At 41.4% G+C, this 27,214-nt stretch overlaps 1 protein-coding gene across 1 annotated transcript; it reads left to right on the plus strand.

Moving 5' to 3' along the window:
- Positions 1-1,513: 1,513 nt before the first annotated feature.
- Positions 1,514-26,572, plus strand: LOC114695095 (40S ribosomal protein S14-like). Its single transcript, XM_037210982.1, has 2 exons — positions 1,514-1,965; positions 26,412-26,572. The coding sequence occupies exons 1-2, from the start codon at positions 1,518-1,520 to the stop codon at positions 26,570-26,572; spliced, it is 609 nt and encodes a 202-aa protein (XP_037066877.1). The 5' UTR covers positions 1,514-1,517.
- The last annotated feature ends 642 nt before the right edge of the window (positions 26,573-27,214 follow it).

The following is a 27,214-nucleotide window of genomic DNA, read 5'->3' on the forward strand; positions in this document are numbered from 1 at the left end:
TAAGCTGAAGATAATGACAGAAGTGCCAGAAAAGCAGAGTCAAAACACAAGAGAGTTGAGGCTTGCTAACACATGAATTTCTCATAACATTAAATTAAGTAACTAATTAGTTTTTAAGAGAATGAATTTCCCAAGTAAAGTGTCCTGTGTAATATAATTTTCAGGTCTTCCATACTTTTTTGCACTGATGGTATGGGTGTGTGTCTAGTGTGTGTATGGTGTCTGGGAGGGGTGTGGTGTGTGTGTGTGTGTGTGTGTGTGTGTGTGTGTGTGTGTGTGTGTGTGTGTGAAGCCATGATGGACAGAGGAAGAAAGCTTTTTGTCTGTTAAAATCCAAACATGTCATCTTATTCCCCTCAGAGCACAATGTAATGTCAATTACTCTGACATTTCAATGCTTTGGATGTAATAAGGACTATAATCACTTCGTGACATTTGTTTGGGTAAAAGATGTCCTCATGCCACATAAAACTCTTAAAATGAATTTTTAAGCTATGTTGTAATTATACTTCTATTACCCTTCAGTATATAATATTTTAGTAAAATAAGTATATTTTGTATTGTTTGAAATTTTTCTTGTCTGTTTAAACTTTTATAAAATATGTTATGCCTTGTATGATAATTCCAGATTTTCATAAAATATGAACTAGAAAGGTTTTCTACTACTTCCTTAAATTCTACCTTCAAGATAAGAAAAACTTTATAATAGTCAAGGTCTAATGGACCCTTACATTTATATAAAAAGATGGATTTGAAAGACATTTTGCCCTCATATTTGGGTCTCAGAAGCCTTGATCTGTGACCTCCAATCAGTCCCATAGTGAAAATAAGATCATATTGCCATAGTTCTCAGCTGGAACGTTCACAAAGCATTAGTCATAGCTTTTGCAAATTAGAATAAACCATAGTGGGTTTTGGCAATTTATACAATTTGCCTAAAAGGAAATGCCATTATTCTCACTGTTATTAACAATAGAGTCTTTGGAAAAAAGACATAAATCACTTTGACATAAGAGAGGGAATAAGAAAATTGGCCAGCAACTGAGTGATCTGTACCATGAATGGAGATAGCTTAATGTTTTGTTGGGTCATATTTCCTTAGCCAAAGAAGCTGGGGGTAGAATAGATATTTATCTATAAAATCACAGAAATGGTATTGGTCTCTGTGGTGGTTTGACTAAAAATAACTCCCATGTGTCCATAAGGAGTGGCACTATTAGAAGGTGTGGCCTTGTTGGAGCAGGTGTGACTTTATCAGAGAAGTGCATCACTAGAGGATGGGCTTTGTGGTCTCAGAAGCTCAAGCCAGGCCCAGTGGTCTTTCTGCTGCCTGCCAACCCAGGTGTAGACCTCTCAGCTATCTTTCCAGCACCATGTCTGCCTGCATGCCACCATGCTTCCTACCATGATGATAATGGACTAAACCTCTGAACTGTAAGCCAGCCCCAATTTCCTTTATAAGAGTTGCCTTGGTCCCTCTCTTTTCCGGTGGAAGAGTCTGGAAACAACATTCAGAAATGGCACTTCACAAGGGGAAGGAAAAGAAGGAAGAACAGGTCATCAGCCTTGGGCCTCGAGTGGCTGAGGGAGAGAATGTATTTGGTGTCTGCCACATCTTTGCATCCTTCAATGGCACCTTTGTCCATGTTACCGATTTTTCTGGCAAGGAAACCATCTGCCGGGTGACTGGGGGGATGAAGGTAGAGGCTGACAGAGATGAGTCCTCTACGTATGCAGCCATGTTGGCTGCCCAGGATGTGGCCCAGAGGTGCAAGGAGCTGGGCATCACTGCCCTGCATATCAAACTCTGCGCCACGGGAGGAAACAGGACCAAGACCCCTGGACCTGGAGCCCAGTCAGCCCTCAGAGCTCTTGCTCAATCAGGGATGAAGATTGGGCAGATTGAGGATGTCACCCCCATCCCCTCTGACAGCACGCGGAGGAAGGGTGGTCACTGTGGTCGCTGTCTGTGGATAGGACTTCTCAAATTATTTTCTGTTAATAAATTGCTTTGTATAGCTAAAAAAAAAAAAAAAAAAAATGGTTGCCTTGGTCATGGAGTCTCCTCCCAGCAACGGAAGCCCTGAAACAGCCTCCTTAGTTCCTTCTGCAAATGTGGAAGTTATCAGTGTTTGCTTGTTTGTCTTAGCCACGCTGGGATCAGGCCCCAGGTAGATTCTCCGACACAAAGCTAAGGCTCAACCCTCATACTCTTCTCTTAATCATGTAATGCTTCACAAAGATAATGCATGCGTTGGACCCCAGAAGTGGTGCATTCATTTTGAATGGAAGGAAACACAAATTCAACCTTTTTCCTTGAATTAAATGTATCTCAATACTTAAAAAAGGATAGTCTGAATAGACTGTGTAGAAACTACTCAGAGCAAACCATAATGAAATTTGGTAATATGTCAATTTCAGCATTTCATAGTTCTGGGTGATTCTGCTATACAAGTATACCTTTAGCTATGTATCATATATGTATAATTAAATTGTGTGTGTGTGTTTGTGTGTGTGTGTATCAAATGTATTTATTTAAATGTCCTTCAGGCAGTGGTGGCACAAGCCTTTAATCCCAGTACTTGGGAGGCAGAGACAGGTGGATCTCTGTGAGTTCAAAGCCAGCCTGGTCTACAGAGAGTTTCAGGACAGCCAGGACTGTTATACAGAGAAACCTTGTCTCGGGGGAGAGGGGGAGGAAGGAGGAGGAGAAGGAGGAGAAGAAGAAATGAGGAGAAATGTCCATCCACATTTCATAGCAAAAATTATGGAGTGTATTTGAATGTTTGATCTCAGAGTTCTCCAAAAAAGAGGGAATTTTGAATGCAGTAATCTTTTGGGGGGTTTTCTACAAAAAAACACCTGTCAGAGAATGAGAGAAATAATAGCTCAGCATAAGACACTGAGCTTCACCACACTGGCAACGGAAGCCTCAGGAGATCCCAGTGTGGGTTCTGGAGCTAGGCAGGACCACAAGGAACACCAATCCTCCACTGTTCTCCACCTCATCCACCAGCACCAGCCAAAATGTGCCTTCTCAGAGGGGATGTAATTAGAGCAAATAGTGCTTTAAAAAACACTCAAAGCTTTCACTGTTGATAAAGTAAGAGGCTGATCAAAACGGCATTTGGATATCACACCACAGCCTCCATTATAGTGATGATATCTTTACAGAGCCTACAATTTTTTTCAAATGGAATTTACATTTATTTTGTATAAAATGGTTTAAATTTGAACAATCTGGAATAAATACACCAAGATCTATTTTTAAAACTAACATGAAATGAAATTCAGAGAAGGAATTGACACGGCATGTAATATATCTATAATCTCAGGACCCAGGAGACTGAGGCAGTAGTATTGTTGAGAGTTCAAAGCCAGTATGGGTTGTATAGTTAGTTGAAGGCCAATCACAGTACAGTGTGAGACTGTCTCAGAAAAAAATCCAGTCATCTTTGGCATCATGAAAACTCCCACAAAGCCATATCTCTGGACCTCTGAACTTTAAGATCATTCTGAGGTACTTATCTCTGAGTCACTTAGTAAGAACATTGAAAAAATGTTCTCTAAGAGCTTTATAATCCTAGTGACCTGATTTCCAAATAAGAAAGTGGGCGGAAGAGATAGAAAAAGCAGTGTGTGTGTTCTAGTCAAAGGAAGATAAGGAGTCTCAAGAAACGGCATGGTGTTTGGGGGCTGTGTTGGCGGTGGCCTTGGTCAGCTGTGAAAGGGAGGAATATTTGTAGTAATTAGGAGTTCCTGTCATTCAGTCTTTCCTAATACTATGCACAGCTCTATATAGGGCTGTGGGTGGCCTTTGGCTTCTAGGCCCAATAAGAACAAAAGCCAATAAAAGAGAGTCTAAGAATAAGAACAAAAGCCAGGCTCAGCTCCATGTCTGTAACCTCAGTGCTGAGGTAGACAGAGATAGGTGGATCACTGGATCTATTGGCTCGCCAGTCTAGGCAAATTGGTCAGTCTTAAGTTCACTGAGAGACCCTGTCTCGAGAGAGAGAGCACACGCACAATTGAGGAAGACTGCTGACCTTGATCTCTAGCTTCCAAGTATACCCACATGCACATACTCATATGTGCACAAACCCATACAAATATACACATCAAACACATAGGTAAGAACAAATATACTAGGAGTTAATGGTTTGGTTTTTATTTCAAGATGACATAATTTCTTAACTCATTCCATAATCTCGGAGGAAAAACATCTGTAAGTGAGGCATGCACTAAAATAATCCATTTCAATGACATCATCTTTATGCATCATATACATACACATAGGAACCTTCAAAGAAAGCTAGCATTCAAAGTTTGGGGAATTCATCACGCAAAAATAGTACTTAATTTTCTTTTAAAAGTCATAAATTGAAGAGCTCAGAATACAACTTGATGCCAGGGTGCATTTTTAGCATGGAAGAGATCCTGAGTTCAATACTCGGGACTAAAATATGTCACAGTCATGAAGCAATTTCCTTGACAAATGGGATCTCTATTCCCACCAAATACAAGAAGATGAGTCTTATTGAACAAAGAAAACTGAAATTTTGTCTGGTTTGTATTGGAATGGGATCTCTACACATTCCCCCAGGAGTCTCCAAATAGCTTCTCCTTTTCTTTCTGGTCATTTGAGCCCTGGAGCATACACTGCAGTCCCAGATCTGCCTGTCGGGAGCCTTTCCAGGTCAAAAACTGGATTTTCTATCTCTGAGTGACTTACCCTCCAGAATACAGACACATACACAGACATAGAAGCAAACAGATAGACAGGCAGGCAGACAGACAGACAGACAGACAGGTGCGCGCGCGCGCGCGCACACACACACACACACACACACACACACACACACACACACACATACACACACACACCACAAATGAAAGACTAATAAATCTTCTCAGCAGTTAAACCACACATCTCTGCCAGCCAATGAAACTAGGCACCCCACTGAACTGGCCATGAGACCAGGCACTCCACTGAACTGACCAGTCCATTCTCTCTTCTCTGCAGAGCTACATGGAACCCAAGTCATCACACTGTCACCAGGTGGACACAGAACATCATTTAGACATTCACTGGAGTCTGACTCAACCTGACAGGCACAGGCTGCAATCTACATGTTTGGAATTTCTGAGAAGTCAGCAGGAAACTTCCAGAGCTGCCAGGTTTTCTCTCCCCTGGATAAAGAGTTCTTTGATGGAATTTGGCAATAACAAGGCAATTACTCTTTTCTACAATTCTGTGAACAGGCCCAGGTATAGCTGGTAGTTGAGTTTATATAACCTGTGAGTCTCTATGGGGGGGGGGGAATACAAAATTAAATATGAAACTGATTATTTATTTAGGATAGCAACATAAATCACAAGCACTTATAATTTTAGAAAATAGGAAAATGCCAGAAGCCTCACAAAATCCATGGATAACACGTATTTGTATGCATGTTGGAATAAATCAGCAGCCTAATTCACTATTTTACACCATTTTAACTTACCCTTCTATGGCTATAATTTTGCACAATTATTTTCTCCAGAGAACAGCGAGTTCTTTTCTGTTTACCATAGCACACCAAAAATTATTAGAGATGTTTAGACGAACATGTTTCTATCAGAAGAAGCAGCACGCATCTGAATCCCAGCAGCTGGAAGGTGGGGCCTAAAGGATCAGGAGTTCAAGGTCAGCCTGAGTTAGATGCTAATGAGGTGAGTTTGAGAGTCTATGACATCCTCTCGTCCCTTCTTTAGTACTCAGGTACAACAGAGGACTATTGAAGAGCAATAGGGGTCTTGTGGAGAGACCCAGCCCTGCAATGCCACTTTCAAAACCCTGTGCTCCTCCAGGTGTTCCGGCAAGAGCAGCAGCTGCAGCATTATCCCCCTCTCTACCCAGCATGCCCTGCATTCCTGCAACCAGGAAGTGCACAAGACTGCCATGCATCCTGGTCATAGCCCCCTGCAAATCAGGGTGCACTCTCTGGTCCAGATGTTTTCTTAGAGGTCAAGTTTAGACCCAATATGTTTCTAGGCCACAAGTTCACTACTTATGGAATTACAGATAGAAACAGTGTGAGGAGACAGGGGCCAATAATGTGGGGATTTATCAAGGCAACTCCACTTAGTTAAAAAGAAGAGTTTTTTGGGGGAGAGTTAACTTACAGCCAATAAAGGGGTTGGTTATGGGATCCAGGAGAGGTGAGGTACAGTCCAGCAGGTTTCTCTGGGGAACTCTGACTCAGTCTGTCTTCCAGCATCCAGGATCACCAGGGACCAAGAGAGCCAGGACATCTTGATCTCGGATCTTAGAAGCTCCCGTCTCGGCCCGCCCCAGGGACATGTCATAGGTAGATGTGGCAGTTACCAGAAGCCTCACTAGGGGTAATACTTCCAGGTCAAAGCTGGAAGAGCTACCCACTACAGACCAAGGCCTTTCTTTCCACACCAGAATTAACCTCATCCACTTTAGAAAGGAACCCAAAATTGAGGCAGAGCCTGACACCCTCTCCAAACACCCTAGATGGCAGAGGGTTTGGGGAGGTTCTGAAGCACAATCAGAATGTGGAATCCACCTCTGTTTCACTCAAGGCTCCAGCACGTCTTAAGAAACTAACCTTACATACAAGGCCTAGTGGCGAGTCGGGTCTGTAATCCCAGCTACTCAGGAGGTTTAGGCAGGAGGGTCGTGAGTTCAATGCTTATCTGAACTACAAAGTGAGTTCAAGGCCATCCTGAACAACTCGGTGAGACTCTCCCAAAGAGGACTGGGGATGTAGCTCAGCAATAGAGCACTTGCCTGGCATACCTGGGTTCCAGTACAGCTCAAAATTTTAAAAAAAAAAAAATTACCTAGGAGCCCAGTAGGTACATGAAATGCACAAATTTCCGGCTCTCACTGGCCTTTCTCCTTCAGAATTTGGACCCAGGCCAATGCTGTTTTTGAGTGGCTGGGTCATTCATAGTGATCTCCCACACTTTGGAAACAGAACTTTAAGACACCATCTCCACTTTGATGCATTAAGCACAGGGTAAGTAACTTAAAACAGACAGTCTCATTCCCCTTGTTTCTGAGTTTCTAAAGCATGGGCTTTGTGTGTGGACAGGTGTGAGTGGGGGGCTTTGTGTGTGGACAGGTGTGATGGGGGGCTTTGTGTGTGGACAGGTGTGATGGGGGGCTTTGTGTGGAAACGTGTGTACACCGGTGGAATATAAATGATACATGGGTCCAAGTACAAGTAGTATAAGTATGTTTTGTGGAGTGTTGATAGCATGTGTATGGTGCTTTTGAGGTAATCTTTGCATATGTGTGAAAACATGTATATGTGGAGGTAGCATGCATTTGTGTGGTACAATTAGTGTGTGTGGAGTGGTGTGTGTGTATGTGTGTGTGTGTGTGTGTGTGTGTGTAGTGTATGTGATGTGTAAAGTTGAGTATAAGTGTGTATGTGTGTGTATATGTGTGTGTAATGTGTACAGTGATATGTGTAAGTATGTGGTGCCTGTGGAGGAGCAAGTGGCTGTAAGTTGAATATATGTGGTGCATGGTGAATATACCCACGTGGTGCCTGTGGAGTTATGTGTGGTGCCTGTGTGGGTTGAGTGTAAGTGTTGTGTGAAATGGTGTGCATAGGTAATGTAACACCTTTTGGGGTTAAGGTATGCATGTTAAGTATGTGTGCTGTATGAAGTGGTACATCTAAGCATGTGTACCTGTGGTATGTGGGTGGTAAATGGGTTTGAGCTGTGCATGTGCATGTGAATGTGTATGGGTGTGTGGAGTAAGATTTTCTTAGGAGAGCTGAGGAAAAAGGAGGAAGAACACCTCACTTTCATTTGCATGTAATGTCCATGACCTTGAAAAAGTGAAACTTATGTCAACTAGAAATCTGTGGGTATTTCTGAAAGGCCATCGTGAGTGTTGGCCAAGGCTTTCCTTCAGGTGCTGTTCTCTCTTAATCCTCACATTCCTTCTTCACCTGCACAGATGCTTATCACCTGGTTTCTGCGGCTAGCCGCTGTTCCTCTCATAACTGAGATGGAAAATAACAGGCAGCCATTTTTAATTCCCGTTCAGTCGGGTTCGGATCTGAAAGCCACCCCCCACTCCACTAGGTCTGTTTGGCCATAGTCTCTGTCTTCTCGCCCTGAGGAGTAAGGGGTGGCTTCAGAAGCAGAGACTCGTGTTCAGTTCTGGCTTCCTCTCCCACCTGAGCCTTGGTCACTGCGGATGATGGTTAATATACACGGTGTTTACCTCATCATCTGACCCAAGTTTAAACCAGACCACACTCACTAAACACTGCCTTTAACAGTAAGTGCTCTCATGTACATTTTCCTTCTGCCTTCTCCTGGCGCCTCCACAGCTTCAACACCGCCTCACAAAATGCACACACTTCTCCCCGAAAAAATCCTTCAGGTTTGTTATTTCCATCTTCACATAACATTAACACCACAGTATGTAGTTTCACTTGTATATATTCTGTAAATAAAGTTGTACTTTTTATTTTGCTCGCCTTAATCAATAATGCTGCAAAACCATGAGTTTAAAGTCTGGCAGTAGTGAATACACATTAACACAAATATGTAACCACTTTTTGAAATTACTCTTGCAACACGTGAAATCATCTCACACATCACAAGGGGGCAAGCACGACCTCAAGCAAATATTGGCCATAAGTGATTAGGTCTCGGTGTGACCTTGAAAAGAAGGTCATCGTTTTACAGACCCAGGAATAGGTGCTACTGAGTCCACTGCGCACATTTACAGTGGCCATGAAGCAACTTTGAAAGCCCAGGGTCCAGCCATTAGATAAATTCCAAGAAACTGCCAGAGCCTCTAGAGAGTGGTGCTTGCCAAATAACTAGTTCTCACTTGCACTGAACCTTATCTGAGGACATCTGGGCTGAGTGGCTTATCTGTGTGAGCACACACACACACACACACACGTCTCCCCATAGCCAACACATAATCATAGGCTTTCTGCTCCAGGATGAAAAGTACCCAGCAAGCTAAAGCCATATGAGTGGAAAGGACAGAAATATAGGGCTGGGGTGAAACAGTGGGGGAGCCTTTCCCTCATATCTATCAGGTTCCTGGGTTCAGTCCCTAGGACTGCAAAAACAAAAACAAACAAAATTCAACTTTGATTCCCGCACTAGAGTACTGGCTATGGACCAAGTCAGAAGCCAAGCTAGGCTACCTGAGAGCCTGCCTCAGACACCAGAAAGGAATAGAGAAAATAGATGAGATTCCTTCACAGTGGAGCCTGTCTTCTAGGTCTGAGGTCAACGAAAACACATCAGTCTTTCTGTTAACGAAAACCCTAGCCTGAGAGGTGGATTGTGTAACCTTTTCATTTTGGGCAGAGGGAGCCCAAGATGGGATTTCTCTGTGTAGCTCTAGCTGTCCTGGAACTCACTCTGTAGATCAGGCTGACCTCAAACTCAGAGATCTACCTGCCTCTGCCTCCCGAGTGCTAGGATTAAAGAAAGGCATGAGCCACGAGGCTTAGTTTAGATTTATTTTATTTTAATGCCATTTACAAACAATTTACTCTCAAGTAACTGAGAAATCTTTTAAATATACTAGCTGAACGATAATAAACATACTACCCAAGTTAGCATTGAAATTCAGAGAAGACAAGACTGTGGCTTTCTAAGTGGGCTGTGGCCTTTAGTGTTCGGCACTCTCTGAAAAGCAGCAGCACAGATGCCACAGATGCCGGGCTCTGGAGAGTGGACTACAGGGCAAGCTTTGGTTGGCAGTTAGCACTTAGGTGGTTCCTGATGCTGCAGATAGGAGAAGTTGGACTCCAGTCAAACCGGATGTCCTTAGAAATAGATTAGTAACTCAAAGGAAAGGTATCACACCCTATTCTTTCCATGAATATAAGTTTTTTTAAATAAAGAAACTGACTTTATATTTATACATTAACATATTTTATGTGTTATATAAACAGAAATGTAACATTACACATTTATACATATCTTGGAAAGTGTGCACGTACACACAAGAACCATGATAACCAGTCTAGGAATTCTCTGAGATGTGTCTATGCCTCCTGCTTTTAGCTGTGTGCATGCATGTGTAATGTGGTGGTAATCTAATTGTACTGAATTATTATTTTGATTGTATGTTAATAAATAAAGTTGTCTGGGGGTCAGAGCTATTAGAGCCATAGCAAGAGTGTGGCGGTGGTGGCACACGCCTTTAATCCCATAAGATCTCTGTGTGTTCAGGGTCAGAGCTATTAGAGCCATAGCAAGAGTGTGGCGGTGGTGGCACACGCCTTTAATCCCATAAGATCTCTGTGTGTTCAGGGATACAGTCAGCATGGGAGACATATGCCTTTAAGACCTAGGGGGCTGTACATTCAGACAGTGACGAGGCAGTCATGTGTTTGGGTTTACAACCAATGAGAAGGCAGAACAACATACTTTAAAAAAACTAACCGACAGGAAGTGGGTCTCTTTTCGCGAAGCTGGACAGCAGAAGGAAGGGTGAGATTTAGCTCTGAGCTCTGACCTCTCGACTTTCTCTTTTACATTGTTTCTGTGTTTCTTATTTAATAAGACGGTTGGTTACATCTACATCTGGCGCCCAACGTGACAAGAATCCATTAAAAACTGCTTGGCTTGGCGGCAGGTCCGCTTTCCCGCAAGGGCGGCAGGCGGCCCGCGGCGGCGGCGGTGGCACGCGGCGGCCGGCGGCGATCGGCTTCTTAGTCCGAGCCTGGGTCTAGTTCTGCTTGACCTCAGGCTGGACTATCGGTGAGCTGCTTGCTTAAATCCTGCTTGCTTAAAGCCGGTGCTACAAACAACTCAGAGTTGCCCTGCCGAACAGGGCCCTGCCTGTAAATCCAACGCACGTGGTCGGAGCTTAAGGAAGCCAGACCCAAGCCTTGATTCGGCACAAGAGGGAACACGTGGCTGCATTTAAACTTTAGCCAGCTATGCTTTCTTGCGCTCTCTCTCTCTCTCTCTCTCTCTCTCTCTCTCTCTCTCTCTCTCTCTCTCTCTCTTTCTCTTTGGATTTACACCTGGGACACTAGGTGGCTGTTTTGAAAATCCCCTCGGATTTCTACTGTTCTACGCAGATTTGGTAAGTCATAATATATCAGATATTTTAAAGGAAACTATCTAAAAGAGAATTTTTTTCCACGTTTAAAAAAAAAATGGGTTTTATGTGTACATTGGAAGAAAATTGGTTTTTGTTCGAAATTTTAGGCAGTCTGGCAATGGAACAACTATATAATATTAGTATTGGTGGAATTATGCACCTTATCACTATAATAATCCACATTTTAATATTTAAAAAGATAGTCAATTTAAGTGCCAGGATAACAGCTTTAGAAGAACTTGTTAAACCTGTAAAAATTCAGACAGAAGAAATTAACAGTGAAGTTGTTTCAAGTCGGGATCATAAGGTTGCAGAAAGAAAGCCTGTTTTCACACAGTCACCCTTAATTTATCCTGTAACCGTACAGCAGATGCCTGATCAAATGGCTACACAAAATACTTGGGCTCCAATTGAAATGTTGGATTTAAAAAGGTTTAAGGAGGCAATAGTATCTTATGGCATGCATTCCCCATATGTAAAGCAAATGTTAAACTCTTGGTCAACATATAATAGGATAGTACCACAGGACTGGCGGGACCTCGCACAAGGTGTTCTGGAACCCAGCCAGAGACTTCAATTTCTGACTTGGTTTAAGGAGGAGGCTAAAAACATAGAAAAACAATGGAGGGATAAAGGAATACAAGTTTGCCAGGATCAGCTTATGGGCGAAGGCCAATATGCTTCAGCACAAACACAATGTTTATATGATGTCCAAACCCTAATTTTATGTCGAACGGCAGCCTTGAATGCATGGGACAAAGTTGAGGAACCAGGAAAAAAATCTGAGTCATTTACAAAGGTGAAGCAAGGCCCAAAAGAGTCTTTTACAGATTTTTTACAAAGACTGGCTTCAGCAGTAAAGAGAATGGTCTCGGATTCAGAAGCTAGTAAGGCAATAATTGAATCTTTGGCCTTTGAGAATGCGAATGCAGCATGCAAAACAATAATCAGGCCATTAAGGGCAAGATCTGCACCTATGGAAGATTGGATTAGAGAAACAATTAATGTTGAAGCTGATGAGCATGATGATACATGGGTAGGAGAAGTAATTTCAAAAGGTTTGAGGAGTGTTAGATGTTTTGGATGTGGAAAGCAAGGACATTTGAAAAGGGACTGTAGACAGGTCATTCCCAGAAACAATGTTTCTTCAAGGAACAATGGCAACAGAAGGCCCCTTCCTTCTGGAGTATGCAGAAGGTGTGGTAAGGGAAAACACTGGACCAACGAATGTAGATCAACAAAGGACAGACAGGGTAATCCTTTGCCTCAGTCTTCGGGAAACTCCCAGAGGGCCTCGCGCAGGCCCCCAGTGCAAATCCAGTTCAAACCTTTCCTGCAGCCATAGAGGAAATGCCTGCTCTGGAGAGCGATTAAATAACCAAATGCCTATTGGAAAAAATCATGCTGGTCAGGAAGATGAAACAGAGAGAATAGAAAATTCAGGAGAAAACATAAAGAAAATTTTTTGGCAAACTTCTATTAATGAACAAAGACCAAAATTAACAATAAAAATAAATGGTGTTTTGTTGTCTGGTCTGGTAGACACAGGTGCGGACGTTACCATAATTGCACCAGAATTTTGGCATCCAACTTGGCCTCTTCAGGAGGTAAACGTTCAACTGTTAGGAATTGGGACATTATCTCAGGTGAAACAGAGTGCAAGATGGCTCGAATGTATAGGTCCAGAAGGACAGAGAGGAAAATTAAAACCATATGTGGCTAACATAACTATGAACCTGTGGGGTCGAGACTTGTTGCAACAATGGAATACTCAGATTAACATCCCTCCAATCTCAGAAACAAATCATAAACTAGCACATGTTACTGAGAGAAATATTAGAAGATATTGTTCTAATGAGTGGTCACCAGCCATCCATATTATACAAGAACAGGGCACAATAACTGATGATCTTCCAAAGACACCAACAGCTCTACCTTTAAAATGGTTAACAGACAAGCCTGTATGGGTCCAGCAATGGCCTTTAACAACAGAGAAACTCCAGGCTTTAGAAGAGCTGGTAGAAGAACAGTTAAATGCTCAGCATATTGAAGAATCAACCAGCCCTTGGAATTCTCCTGTATTTGTTAGTAAAAAGAAATCTGGTAAATGGAGAATGGTAACAGACCTTAGAGCAATTAACAAAGTAATTCAGCCAATGGGCTCTCTACAATCTGGGATGCCTTTGCCTACTCTGTTACCAAAAGGATGGCCTCTCATAGTTATTGATTTAAAAGACTGTTTCTTTTCAATACCCTTACAAGAAAAAGACAAAGAAAGATTTGCTTTTACAGTGCCTACTTATAATAATTCTCAACCGGTTAAAAGATTTCAATGGAGGGTCCTCCCACAGGGAATGTTGAATAGCCCAACTCTGTGCCAATATTTTGTACAACAGCCATTGGAAGTGATACGTAAAAAATTTCCTAAATCTATAATTTATCATTATATGGACGATATTTTACTAGCTGACTCAAATGCAGATACTTTAGAAATAATGTTTGAAGAAGTAAAGAAAATTTTGCCTTGCTGGGGATTACAAATTGCTCCTGAAAAGATACAAAGAGGAGATTCTATTAATTATTTAGGATATAAAATAGAGCTACAAAAAATTAGACCCCAAAAGGTGCAAATTCGGAGAGATAGACTACAGACTCTTAATGACTTTCAAAGATTATTTGGAGACATTTCTCATCTACGAACTATTGTTGGGGTAAAAAATGATGAACTGACTAATTTGTTCAGAACCTTAGAAGGTGACAAGGACTTAAATAGTCCAAGAGAATTATCACCTGAAGCTGAGAAAGAATTGGCCTTGGTAGAAAAGAAAGTGCATGAAGGACACGTGGATCGTATTGATTCAAAGCTGGATTGCATTTTGGTTATCTTACCTTCTAGGCGTTCTCCTACTGGAATATTAATGCAGAGGGAAGATATTATATTGGAATGGATATTTTTACCAAATAAACCAAATAAAAAATTAAAAACTTATGTGGAAAAAATCTCTGACTTGATTTACAAAGGAAAATTGAGACTTCGTCAATTAGCAGGCATAGACCCAGCAGAAATTGTCGTACCATTAACTAAGGAGGACATTGAAAAATTATGGACAGAAAGTGAACCTTGGCAAAGAGCTTGCAGTAATTTTTTGGGAGAAATTAACAGCAAATATCCCAAAAGCAATAGAATTGATCTTATAAAGAGAGCTGAATGGATCTTGCCTCAAATTGTACGGCAAAAACCCATATCTGGAGTTCGTACATTTTATACAGATGCCAACAAAGAAGGAAAGGCTGGTTACAAATCAGAAAATTTAAGTAAAGTGGTTCAAAGTCCGTATAATTCAGTTCAAAAATCAGAATTGTATGCTATTCTGTTGGTATTAATGGATTTTTCAGAACCTCTCAACATAGTAACTGACTCTCAGTATGCTGAAAGAGTGGTGTTACATATTGAGACTGCAGAATTTATTCCTGATGCTTCAGAATTAACTTCACTATTTATTCAATTACAAGATACAATCAGGAAAAGGGATCATCCTTTATATATAACTCACATTCGATCCCATACTGGTCTGCCAGGCCCTCTAGCACAAGGCAATGATGAGATTGATAAATTATTGATAGGAAATGTGCTGGAAGCCTCAGAATTTCATAAAAAACATCACGTCAATAGTAAAGGTTTAAAAAAGGATTTTTCCATAACCTGGCAACAAGCCAAAGAAATAGTAAAGAAATGTCCTACTTGTTCCGTCTACAATCAAACGCCATTACCAGCAGGATGTAACCCAAAGGGTACTCAGAGAAATGAAATCTGGCAGATGGACGTGTTTCACTTTGCAGAATTTGGAAAATTGAAATATGTACACCACACTATCGATACTTATTCAGGATTTCAATGGGCAACTGCTTTGAGTTCTGAAAAGGCTGATTCTGCAATCACTCATTTGCTAGAAGTTATGGCCATCATGGGTATACCTGCACAAATCAAAACTGACAATGCTCCATCATATGTCTCTGTTAAAATGAAACAGTTTTTTGCTTATTACAATATAAAGCATATTACAGGCATACCACATAATCCTACAGGTCAAGCAGTTATAGAAAGATCAAACAGAACTCTAAAGGATATGCTAAATAAACAGAAATGGGTAACAAAAACCCCCAGAAATAGACTGCATAATGCTCTTCTAACTTTGAATTTTCTGAATGCCAATGAGAAAGGAACAACAGCTGCAGAGAGACATTGGATAATAGAAAAAACTACAGAATTTAAATCAGCCTATATACTTTAAGGATGTGCTGACCTCAGAATGGAAACCAGGGTATGTATTACATTGGGGACGTGGTTTTGCTTTTGTTTCTACAGGAGAAGATAAACTGTGGGTACCATCAAAATTGATAAAGGTTCGATTTGAACAAGAGAGACCTCTTAATTAGAGGAGGTGATAGTTCATCAACCAGCATGAACATCCAATTTAAACTAACTTGTATCAATAACACATGCCTTTTCATTTAATCAGATAATAACTTGTCAAAAGGAAACATCCCCAAAATTAGTCTTGGGGAAAGGTTTTTGTTTTTGTCTTGTAGGAGAATGAAGGTTAAGGAATCTGAAGAACACTGGACAAATGAGACAACTGAAGAAAAGGGACAAATCATCAATCCCAAGAAACAGAATGAAACGGTGTATGGGTATATATTATCTAAAAAATTTTATGTCTTCCTAAATGTTTGTTTCTGCTTTTCTCTAAAGATTTAACACTATTGGTTTTCTAATAGTCCCAGTTCAATTAAAATTTAAAGCTGACTTTGGAGTTGGAGAATGGCTCTCTCCTTCTTTAAACTCAAGCATGTTGTTAAAAGGAAAATGCAAACTCCCTGTGTCATGCCAGAAGAAAAGAGCCATCTTCTGCTATGGGACAGGACAAAAGCCAAATTAATTAAGGGACTATTCTATTACTAATCTCAACTCTTTGATTCTATTCTGATTCTTTCAACTTTTCTTAAAGTATAAATTTTACATCAAAATTTACAAGATTAATATATATATACATTTTAAACTTTGTTAAGATATGAATGGTCACATAGAATACTAACTAATTCTAGAAAAAAGGCTAGCTGCATATATATGTTTTTGTGTTCGAGTCTCTTATCAGTTTTCTGCAGGAAATCACGGCCAGGCCTAACATCAACTGAAGTCTACAGAAAGAAGATGGGGCCCCACAACAACAACAATTCCACGTGGACAATAATAATATCATTAAGCTGACAAACATCATCCACAGATCAGCTTTGAACTACAAGGTGCTCAGAGCAAATTTGAGATGACTAGCTGAGATGATCCAGTCTCAAAGACTACTTGAATAAGGACTTGAGATAAACCCTGAACTTTGGCATTATACACAGACTGGATAATGAAGGATATAGTTACCTCTCCTAGAATTTGACAATTAACCTAAAATCTTTCTTTCAGGATAAAGAAAACTTCGCCCATACCCAGCAAGAAGCAATTTTAAGAATACGACGCCCACATTCCCAAAGAGGTGGTGTGGGGCGGGTGGTTTTTTGGTCTTTTTAATGGGCTTTGGGTCTGGGATAATTTTCAGTATTTAGGGGGTTGGTTACAAGTTATTGTCAAGGGTTAGGAAAAAGGCTAAGCAAAGGAGATTAGATTTAAGGTTCTTGTTTAAAAAAAAAAAAAAAAAAAAAAGAAAGAAAGAAAGAAAGAAAAGAAAAAGACAATTACTAATTTTAAATACTTTACATTGGATTGGATTGTTTTATATTGTATACAAATTTGAAATTGATATTGTTAGAAAATGCTATATGTATATTTCTAATTGTATTTATTCCATCCATTTAACAATGTAATGCAAATTTCTGATCCTTGAATGTTATTATTATCAACTATTAGGATATAAAGAAATGAAAGTTAGTAGTTAGACATTACAATAGAACTTGTAGTCATATTAGATATGTTTTAAAAATTGAGCAGAGATGTTTTAGACAGGTCATCTTCAAACCCTTCAGAGATCTACAGAATATGGCATTTAAAATGTTTTAATAACTTAGAAAATTTTTCTTTTTTGAGACATGTCAGCTCCTGGCAGTACTAATCTACTTCAGAGAAAATATGGGCATTGAAGAAACTGCATATGGAGTCAACTTTCCTTGTGGCCAAAGTTAGCCACTGGACAACAAAGTATCCTCGAATCAACAGGACAAAATGGACAGACAGAACACGAAACAAGGGACTACTGATTCTTGCCAAAACAAGTGTGGTTATGGCTTTATCAAAAGGCATCTTCTGAGGCCAGGACAATACGGCCCCATCCCTGAAATGACCTTCGCATCCGGAAAAGGTACGGTGCCCTTTTCTTCAAAGCAGCTTAACAGGCAGAGGGCCGATGGATTCTGTTGTACAATGGAACAGCAGCTGAAAGCTCATGCCTCTCGAAAGTAGACTGACATTTAATAGAGGGATGTGGAGAAGAAGGGGATGCTGAGATGAAGCCATATATACACAGCCAAGAAGAATGGACAGCTGAATTTAAAAACTGTCAACAATTTCCAGAATTTAAAATCCTGAATCATGACAGGACACTAGTGGAATTCAGGTGTTTCTGGTACGTGGACTGCTCTCACCCAATGTGAGGTTGAACTGTTGACCTTGTGTACATCCTACTTCACAAATGAGTCTGTCAGATACACTAAGCCTATAGGCTGAAGATGATGCCCCAACACTGCGGAGAAACCTCAGGTGACTGCCCAGGTAGCTGGCTGTTTCTGTCAACTCACAAAATTTTTTGGAAGTTGCTTGCATGCACTTCCTGTTTTTATTTTTGTTAGCTAATATTATTCCCTTCTTGGGTCTCTGAGGGAGTTGAAGATTAGTTAGTTATGGTTGAAGATTAGTTAGTTATAGTTGAAAATTAATTAGGATAGAAAGTGCATTAGATACATCTTGGATTTACCAAAATAGGATAGATAATGGAATTATTTTCTCTGATTTGTCAAATACCTGTTTAGGTATTTATTACTTGTATATATTGTATATAGTTATTGTACTTTTGTATATAGTTTTTCTTTTGTTAGTTATAACCTTTTGCTTTCTTTTTCTTTTTATTAAAATAGAAAAGGGGAAATGTGGTGGTAATCTAATTGTACTGAATTATTATTTTGATTGTATGTTAATAAATAAAGTTGTCTGGGGGTCAGAGCTATTAGAGCCATAGCAAGAGTGTGGCGGTGGTGGCACACGCCTTTAATCCCATAAGATCTCTGTGTGTTCAGGGTCAGAGCTATTAGAGCCATAGCAAGAGTGTGGCGGTGGTGGCACACGCCTTTAATCCCATAAGATCTCTGTGTGTTCAGGGATACAGTCAGCATGGGAGACATATGCCTTTAAGACCTAGGGGGCTGTACATTCAGACAGTGACGAGGCAGTCATGTGTTTGGGTTTACAACCAATGAGAAGGCAGAACAACATACTTTAAAAAAACTAACCGACAGGAAGTGGGTCTCTTTTCGCGAAGCTGGGACAGCAGAAGGAAGGGTGAGATTTAGCTCTGAGCTCTGACCTCTCGACTTTCTCTTTTACATTGTTTCTGTGTTTCTTATTTAATAAGACGGTTGGTTACATCTACATGTGTGAATGCATATGTATGTGTGTATGTGTGTGTACCTATGTGTACATTCTTACATGTGTGTGCAAATAAGCATTTGTGTGGGGGCTACAGACTTTCTCAATCATCCCTTCCTTTCTCTTCCCTCCTTCCTTCCCTTCTTCCCTCCCTCTCTCCCTTCCCTCCTCCCCCCTCTTTATTCCTTTCTCTTTCTTTCTTTCTCTCTTTCTTTCTTTCTTTCTTTCTTTCTTTCTTTCTTTCCTTCTTTCTTCCTTTCTTTGCTTTCTTCCCTTCATAAGACAGGGTCTCTCTACATAGCCCTGGCTGTCCCAGAACTCACTCTGTAGACCAGGCTGGGCTCCAACTCAAAGATCCAGCTGCCTTTCCTCCTAAGTGCTGGAACTAAAAGTGTGTGCCACCACTCCCAGGGGAGTTTGTTTGTTTGTTGGTTTATTTTTTGTGACAGAGCTGTTCACTGAACCTGGAACTCACCAATTTGACTAGACCAGCTGACATTTAAATTGTGAACCAGAAATCAGTTCCTTTGCACACTGAAGTTCCAGATAGTGTTAGAAAATCTGCCAGCATGGAATGTTTTCAAACCAATTCTGACTCGGCCCAAGAAAAGCTGGGCCCTGGGAATTCTAACCCAATACGTCAAGAAGAACACGAAAATGTATGCCCTCTTACCATGCACTCTGTGTGACAGGAAGCGACACTATCCTTCCTTTTCACAAAATTCCATATGCATAGAATCGAAATTCAAACACAGCTGTGCCCTGTTCACTATAACAGATGTGTTTCTGGAATGCTAATCAAATATTTTAATGGAGGATTATGTTTTACATGCACTCATCAATGCTTTCCTGCTTTTTCTGTTCTAACAAGTACATTTTACAATTCTACTTTAGGTAAAAATAAAAGAAAGTAAAAAGAATTTAAAATTGATCTACGTTGTAAGAACTCTATTTCCGTTCCTGTGGCCCCTACCCAAGCACCAATGGGGCTCATGAAGCCACGCCCTTGGAGGAACCTAGCTCCGCCCCCCCAGCCATCCCCTGGCACTGTCTCCACCCACAGCGGTGAGACTTTCTGTGCCCTTCCCCCATCCATACTGGCAGCAGAGTTTCTACCTTACACCTTTTTTTTTTTAGAGCTGTGGTTTTTAAAGAGGTCATGAACTATTTTTAAAGTACTGAACCATCGAATTGCCCAAATCAAACACATTTTAACAAAATTCAAGTCCAACAACTCTAATAACTTCTAAGACATTGGAATTAGCTGCAGCACTCCTGTGTGCGGAGTCAAACGTACTTCTCCTCATTCTTCATCCCTAACAGCTAGCAAGTTATTCTCCCCGTCTGTGATGTTATTCAACAATTGTTATTTAAGTAGAATCGACCAGAATATAACTGTTGGAGATTGGCTTATTTCATTTCATATGGTGTCCTCAAGGTTCACACAAATAATTACGTGTATCAATAGCACATTCATTCTTATTGCTCACTAGTACTCCGTGGTATGACTATATCACAGTTTACACACATGTCAAAGGGCGTTTGGATAATTTGTACTATTTGGCTACTGCAGTAAACAGTCGTGTGTAAATGTCCACATGAATGTGTAGGTTTTCATTTCTCTACCTAGGGTAACTTTCCGTTTTAAAAGGACTTGAGCTATTTTCCAGAGTGCCTGTGTCGTTGGCTGCCCAGAGCAGCTATGCCTGAGTGATTCAGTTAGGCCACAGTCTCCCAGTGTGTGCTGAGGCCACCCGCTCTCATGTGAACTCTTCTGATCCGTGCGGTGACAGACACAGCTCTTTACCAGCTTGTCAGAGATCCCGTTGCTGTTTCCACAGCCTCTGATAGAATGTGCATTCCTATCTTGGTTCACTTTCTAGATGGATTGTGAGTTTTTATTAATGTTGCAGTTTTTAAAAAAACCTTGAAAGCATATATTCTCTAGATAAATTCTTTGTCAAACACTTATTCACTTTCAGTCTGTAGTTTATCTTTTCATTCTCTTGACAGGATCCCTCACAGGACAAAAGTTTTTTTTTTTTTTTTGGTTTTTCAAGACAGGGTTTCTCTGTGTAGCTTTGCGCCTTTCCTGGAGCTCACTTGGTAGCCCAGGCTGGCCTCGAACTCACAGAGATCCGCCTGGCTCTGCCTCCCGAGTGCTGGGATTAAAGGCGTGCGCCACCAACGCCCGGCAACAAAAGTTTTTAGTATTGATGAAATATATCTGCTCTAATATGCTTTGGGGTGTTTTCTTTTTGTTTTTGTTTTGGTTTGGTTTTTGTTTTGTTTTTTGGGGGGTTGTTTGTTTGTTTGTTTTTTGGAGTGGGGGTTAGGAAAAGGAGGACAAGTTTAAACAGATTCTCATTTTGTAGCCAGGCTATCCTGGAACTCACTACATACCTCAAGGTTGCTTAAACTCACCCCAATTCTCCTGCCTAAGCATCCTGAGTTGTGGAATTACAGATGTGAGTCACCATGCTCAATGTTCTTCCTCTTTTCTACGCTGTGTTCACCAAGTGTCCATTACTGTAATCCGAGATCTGAAACAATCTACTTAAAAAGAAGAGTCTGGCTCATACCCTCAGAGTCTTCTGGCCTGTGGCCCTGTCCACTCGTACCTGTGGTGACATAATGTATCACAGCATCATGGCGGCAGCCTGCATTAGAAGGACCCTGTGTATCCTGATAGCCAGGAAACTGAGACAGGAAGGGGACTGTGTCCTGTATCTCTTTCAAGGGAAAGTCTTCAGTGACATAATTCCTCCAAGTATTAGCCTCCACCTCTGAAAGGTTCCATTTCCCAACAGGCCATGAGTCAGACCAAGCCTGTAACACATGACCACCGGAGACACTTATCAAAACCAAACACATGTGACGAGCAATCTGAAGTGACACTTCAAGTGTGGGGCGGGCATTTTCTTTTGGTGAATCCCTTGAATTTTATTTTCAGTGCTTCACAACTCATAAATGTGATTTCATAAAATTGTTCGAGAAATAAACCCATATATGATACCCTGTAATAACCCTGAGCTGGTTTATGAATACTGCCCTTGTTTCTCTCATTTCTCCATAAACTCATAAAAACATAGAAAAGCAGGTGCCAGGCCCACGCTAGAGCAGAAAGTTCATGGAAGCAGGACAAGCAAAGGAGAGCCGGCTGGGCTCAGAGGACTATTTGCCATGGTGATTCGGAGCTATCTACTTCAGCTCTAGAAAGACATGTAAGAAAAATATAAAGCAGAAAGAAAAGTCTCTTGACACGTGTTGGGAAGAGAATGCTCCCTCCGACACGTCTAGGATAAGGTTGAACTTTCTACTTGCCAAGGAAAACTGTACGTGTAGAGCACAGTCTCTCTGAGCAAAGGAAAACCGTCACATTGAAAACATTTGAAAGTTTAGGGACTGGCGGATGCTCCTAGGAGAGGGAGCTGGAAGAGAGCTAGGAATGGAACTGCAGGGCCCTATGAAACCCTCTCCTGCAGTGAGTCGGAGGTGAAGTCCAAGACCAGGCAGGTCTGTTTCTTAGAAGGACTTTGAAAAGGCAGCTCTTTAAGACCAGACTGGGGTAGCTCAATTAGGACTCACTTGCCTTGTTTGCATAAGACCCTTCGGCATCGCACCCAAAATAAAAATAGACCCCTCAAAAAATATTCTCCATCTCCTCCTGACACCTACTGAATCACTGGTGGCAATCAGTAATATAATCATAAGCAGTCGGTGATTATATTGTCCCGTCAGCCTAGTATCTCGTACTTTATACAACTGCGTGTGCCTAGAAACCAAATGTACACATCAGACATACATTTCCTGCTCACGTTAAAGCAGCTCAAAACTAACATGTTTATGATCTGTTTTTAGAACACTGGAAACACAGTGAGATGAAGTAAAGCCAGGATGAGGAAATGTCTAGAAAGAAGGCTACAGTCTCTCCACACTCTTTGGAGGTCCAAACATCAGTCTTTCTAGCTACTCTGCTCTCGTCCTCAGATGTTCTTTTTCCCACATGAGTCTCCTGACTTCTATCTGGAAGGAAAACACTCCCGGAACCTTTGGTCCCTGGTTTTCCCCAGAGTGAGGACATTACCACATCATACACTTCACGGTCAAAGTTCTTCTCACTGTCACACACTGAAACATTCGTTCAATTTGAGCACATCAACTTAGCTGCTGGATCTACCGATGGCACCAGCACACAGCTCTGTGTCCTTTGAGACATGAGGCCCCTTTACAAGTCCAAATCTCTGAGTTCAGGTTGAATTTGCTCTGTTTTTGGTCATCTAAACTCCCGACCTAATTATCTACTCACTTATATTTGACCTGGCAACTGCTTAATTTACTTTTTAAAAAGAAACTGCTAGTTGGAGTTTGGTGGCTCCTTCAGTAAAGCACTCGCCTCACAGGCATGAGGACCTGAGTTCGATCATCCAGAAACCACACTTAAAAACCAAATCCGAGTGCCATGTTTGTGAATGCAGGGCATTGGGGGGGGGGGGAATATACAACAGACATTGTACTCCAGACACTTCGCCTCTCTTGAAAATGAATCTTCTCAAAATAAAGATATTTTACCTGTGTGAAACTTCCTCCTCCTCTAGCCCTAAGGCATCAACTTTAATCTAAATGAATTATGCAATATTCTAGACCATTCTACATTTTCTCAGTTATCACAAAATATCTCCAAAGTTTCCCCAGTGCAAAGGACTGTGATCCTGCTTCCATAGAGTCGCACAGATGGGAACACTCCCCCATCACAGGACACTGTTGCTTGTGCAGTTCAGTGTTTAGAAGTGTCTAGACTCCTCTAACAATGGCTTCCTCTGTCTTTCTGCTTCTCTTCCAGGAAAAAAGCTAACTCACTTTCCACATCCTCACATCCTGAAGCCTTGGCCGGCACTAACCACAGCACCCCCTTACCCCGTCTTTGTCTTTTCCTTTAAAAGCCCCTCCAGCCAGTTCCCTCCTAGGACGTTCACGACGGTTTCTAATAAACCAGCTTTCTTTGGGTTCCTTGCTTTCTCTATGCTAAGGTAGGGGGTTTATCAAGGCAACTCCATGTAGTTAAAAAGGAGGTTTATTTTGGAGTAACTTACAGTCAGTAAAGGGGTTGGTTACAGGATCCGGGAGAGGTAAGCTGCAGTCCAGCAGGGTTCTCTGGAGAACTCTGACTCGGTCTGTCTTCCAGCATCCAAAATCACCAAGAACCAAGAGGGCCAGCACATCCAGATCGCAGGTCTTAAGGGCTCCCGTCTCGGCCCCGCCCCAGGGACAGGTCATAGGTAGGCATGGCCGTTACCAGAAGCCTCACTAGGGGTAGTGCTTCCAGGTCAAAGCTGGAACAGCTCCCCACCACACTATGCCACTGTTTAAACACTGTGGAGCCATGCGTGACACAACACTAGCTGTAAATATCCCAATCCAGTCTTCCTGTCATTCCTAAGCCGATGTCTGCACTCACGGCACACCTATGTGCCTCGAATTAAAGAAGAGATATACTCACAGTGCACAGCAAGTCCATACACTAACACTTTCGATTTACACATGAATCGTCAGCTATATTTCACTTTAAAGAAAGGGCTTGACATCAAATTGAATCTAACTTAAAGAAAATAAAGCGATATTCCATTTCATGCACATCAAAGATGGTCAAACAATGTTCCATACCTGTGTCTGTATATTACTTTTTCTCCTTTGAACAGTAAGTCCTAAAGTTATTATGATTTTCTATATCTCCAAAGAAGAAGGAGGAGGAGGAGAAGCAGCAGCAGCAGCAGCAGCAGCAGCAGCAGCAGCATGGCGGTTGTGGTGGCCACATCTGGAATCCCAGCACTTAAAAGGCTAAGTCAGGAAGTCATTGCAAGTTCAAGGCCAGTCTTAGCTATATGGTGAGTCCTATGCCATCACAGATTACAGAATGAGTCCCTGACTCAAAACAAAACAAAAAACTAGCAAATGTTTTATAGTCTCCTAACAATTCATCTACATTGGCTCTCCCACAAAACTGTGGTTTGAATTTTCTTCACAATCACACGCTAAGCAAGATATATTTTTTGGATTCCAAATCTAGGTTTTTATTGTGATTCCACTACAGAATACATTGTTGAGTTGACAGTGTTACATAGTTTTTCAACTGTAATCATTTTAGCATCATCATACAATTAGGCCGCAGAATAAATGGAGGTGTCAATTTACAATACAAAAACATTTCTCTCAGCGCACATCTCATGGAATGTGACAAGAGCTGCAATTTGGGAGAAGTGCAAGAAATTGGCACGGCTTATCAAATGAATAACTTCATCTGCTCCCTAAAAGAGCATCAGCGCTCTTCTGGTATTAAATGACACAAGATCCAATCTCTGAGGACAGTTGCATTGAAAGATGACCACGTTGATCTGCGTAAATGAGTCACTATTGTTTTCAGGGCCGTCATACATAGACCTCAAACAAACAATTCTGTTCATTATGTTTTGTCTTGTTTTGGCCTGGCCTGGCCTGGTCTGGTCTGGTCTGGTCTGGTCTCTTTTGCCCTGGCATAGCCTAATCTGGTCTGGTCTGATCTGGTTTTATTTCTACTTGTTTTTGAAACAGTCTCTCCCAGTAACCGGGCTGCCCTTGGTATCCTGCCTCACTTTCCCAAGTGCAGGGATTTCAGGCACAAACCACCACATCTGGTTTGCTAACATTTTTTAACTGAACTTTTTTGCAGTTGGTGGTGGCATAAAAACTAGAGCCAGATGAAAACCTTATTGTTCAGTTTCTCTTGACGTAAGAAGGACCTTTTCTAATGGCGTCTTTAGACCCACCTCCCTCTTCTCTTACTCCATGTGCCAACAATTTGCCAATTACGTTATGTGAAATACGTCATAAACACGCGTTCTTTGCATTATACCCCATCCACCGCCTCTCGGACTTGTCACACTGGACCCAATTTCATTCAACGTCACCTACATGGCTGCCAGGGGCAGGTAAGTTTCAAAATCTGGCTTCAATTCTGTTTGAGTAATCAGAAATGGGTTAAAGTTGTTTATAAGGCTCTGTGACAATGGATGCCCAGTGATAGTAGCTATGTTGTTTATCTTTAAAGAAATTCTGCAGAAAGTGAATTAAGTACTGCATTATTTAAATCTCGTTGGGCATGGCCTCACACACCTGTAATACCAATACCAAAGAGGCTAAGGCAGGAGGATTGCCCAAGTTCAAGGACAGCTCCGTTGCGTGAATACCAGAACAGCCAAGGCTATGTTACATAGCAAAACCTGGTCTCAAAAAATAAGAAAGAAATAAAGTATGTCATCTATCTCTTTGCACCAGTAACTGAAAAGTTACATGCCCTGTTACTCAAAAGTAAGCCTCAGTGTTGGGCTTGGATAGGTAACAGTCATTTTTATCAGGTACACACCCTACCCTTTCCCCAAGGGGAATGTCAAACTATATGCCCAAGAAGTAAACAATGTCCTAGTGCTTCGACAAAACAGTCACTTAACGGTGATGAGATGGCAGCTCGGTATCCAGGAAGGAGGGGGTGATCTTGCCTTTTCGGAAAAGCCCTGAAAGAATTCGTTTTCCTATTACTACCAACGATACTTTGTATCACCCAACGAGAGACACTGAAATGAAACCCCTTTGTAAATGGTGTTTCCTCGGAAGCAGGAGGTGCCAAGGAGACTGTCAGCAAGTTGGACCTCCTCCGGCACGGTTCGGCTGAGCGAGCGCCCCTGACAGGCTCAGCCTCTGCGCCCATTAGGCACAGTGTGAAAGACCCCGTTCACTCGCCAGCTGGCGCGCACGGCCGTTATCTAAGGATGTGAGCCGGGCAGCACTCGCCTCTCGCAACTGGAAACCAAAGCGACGATTAATTATGGATGGAATGTGGCCAGGCCCGGCTGCAATTGTAATCAAATGAGACCACACTGAGGAGAAATAACATTTTATCCTGTGCAAGGTACCTCACAGATAGATTTATGACCGACTGCTGCCAGTTAGTTGAAGATAACGTAAAAAAAATCAATCACATTATTCACACAAGTAGCATAAGCAAGAACTGATTTAAAAAAAAAATATATGCTTCCTAGGATATATGGCAGATATTTTATTTAATATACAGTTTGATTCTCCAGAAGCACAGGTCCACAACTTTTTTTTTTCAATGAAAGCTGAGAAATACTCAATCAGCTGGCACTCTAATGAAGAGATCTGGGAACTTTCTGCATCTAAAGCCTTCTTTGTGGAGATCAATTACAATGTTTCCTGCCCTATTGCCTGGCTCGCATGTTGTTATGAGCGCTCTTGCATAGTGGAAGCCTGGAAGCTGCAGAATATTCAGTCAACAAATTGAAACAGCTTGATAATTACAGCCATGAATAATCAAGGAGACAGGAAATAATGCTAATGTATGCAGCAAAAAAGCTGAAGGATGTATTTCTTTAAAGGCACAGCTTAGGAACTGGAGA

This window comes from Peromyscus leucopus, chromosome 14 (assembly GCF_004664715.2).
Source record: "Peromyscus leucopus breed LL Stock chromosome 14, UCI_PerLeu_2.1, whole genome shotgun sequence".
In the NCBI taxonomy this organism is placed as follows: domain Eukaryota; kingdom Metazoa; phylum Chordata; class Mammalia; order Rodentia; family Cricetidae; genus Peromyscus; species Peromyscus leucopus.

Coding starts and splice junctions, on each gene's coding strand:
- LOC114695095 (XM_037210982.1), top strand. CDS start 1,518: ATGGCACTTCACAAGGGGAAGGAAAAGAAGGAAGAACAGGTCATCAGC. Junction 1,966..26,411: donor GGGTGGTCACTGTGGTCGCT/GTCTGTGGATAG, acceptor TTTCCTCGGAAG/CAGGAGGTGCCAAGGAGACT.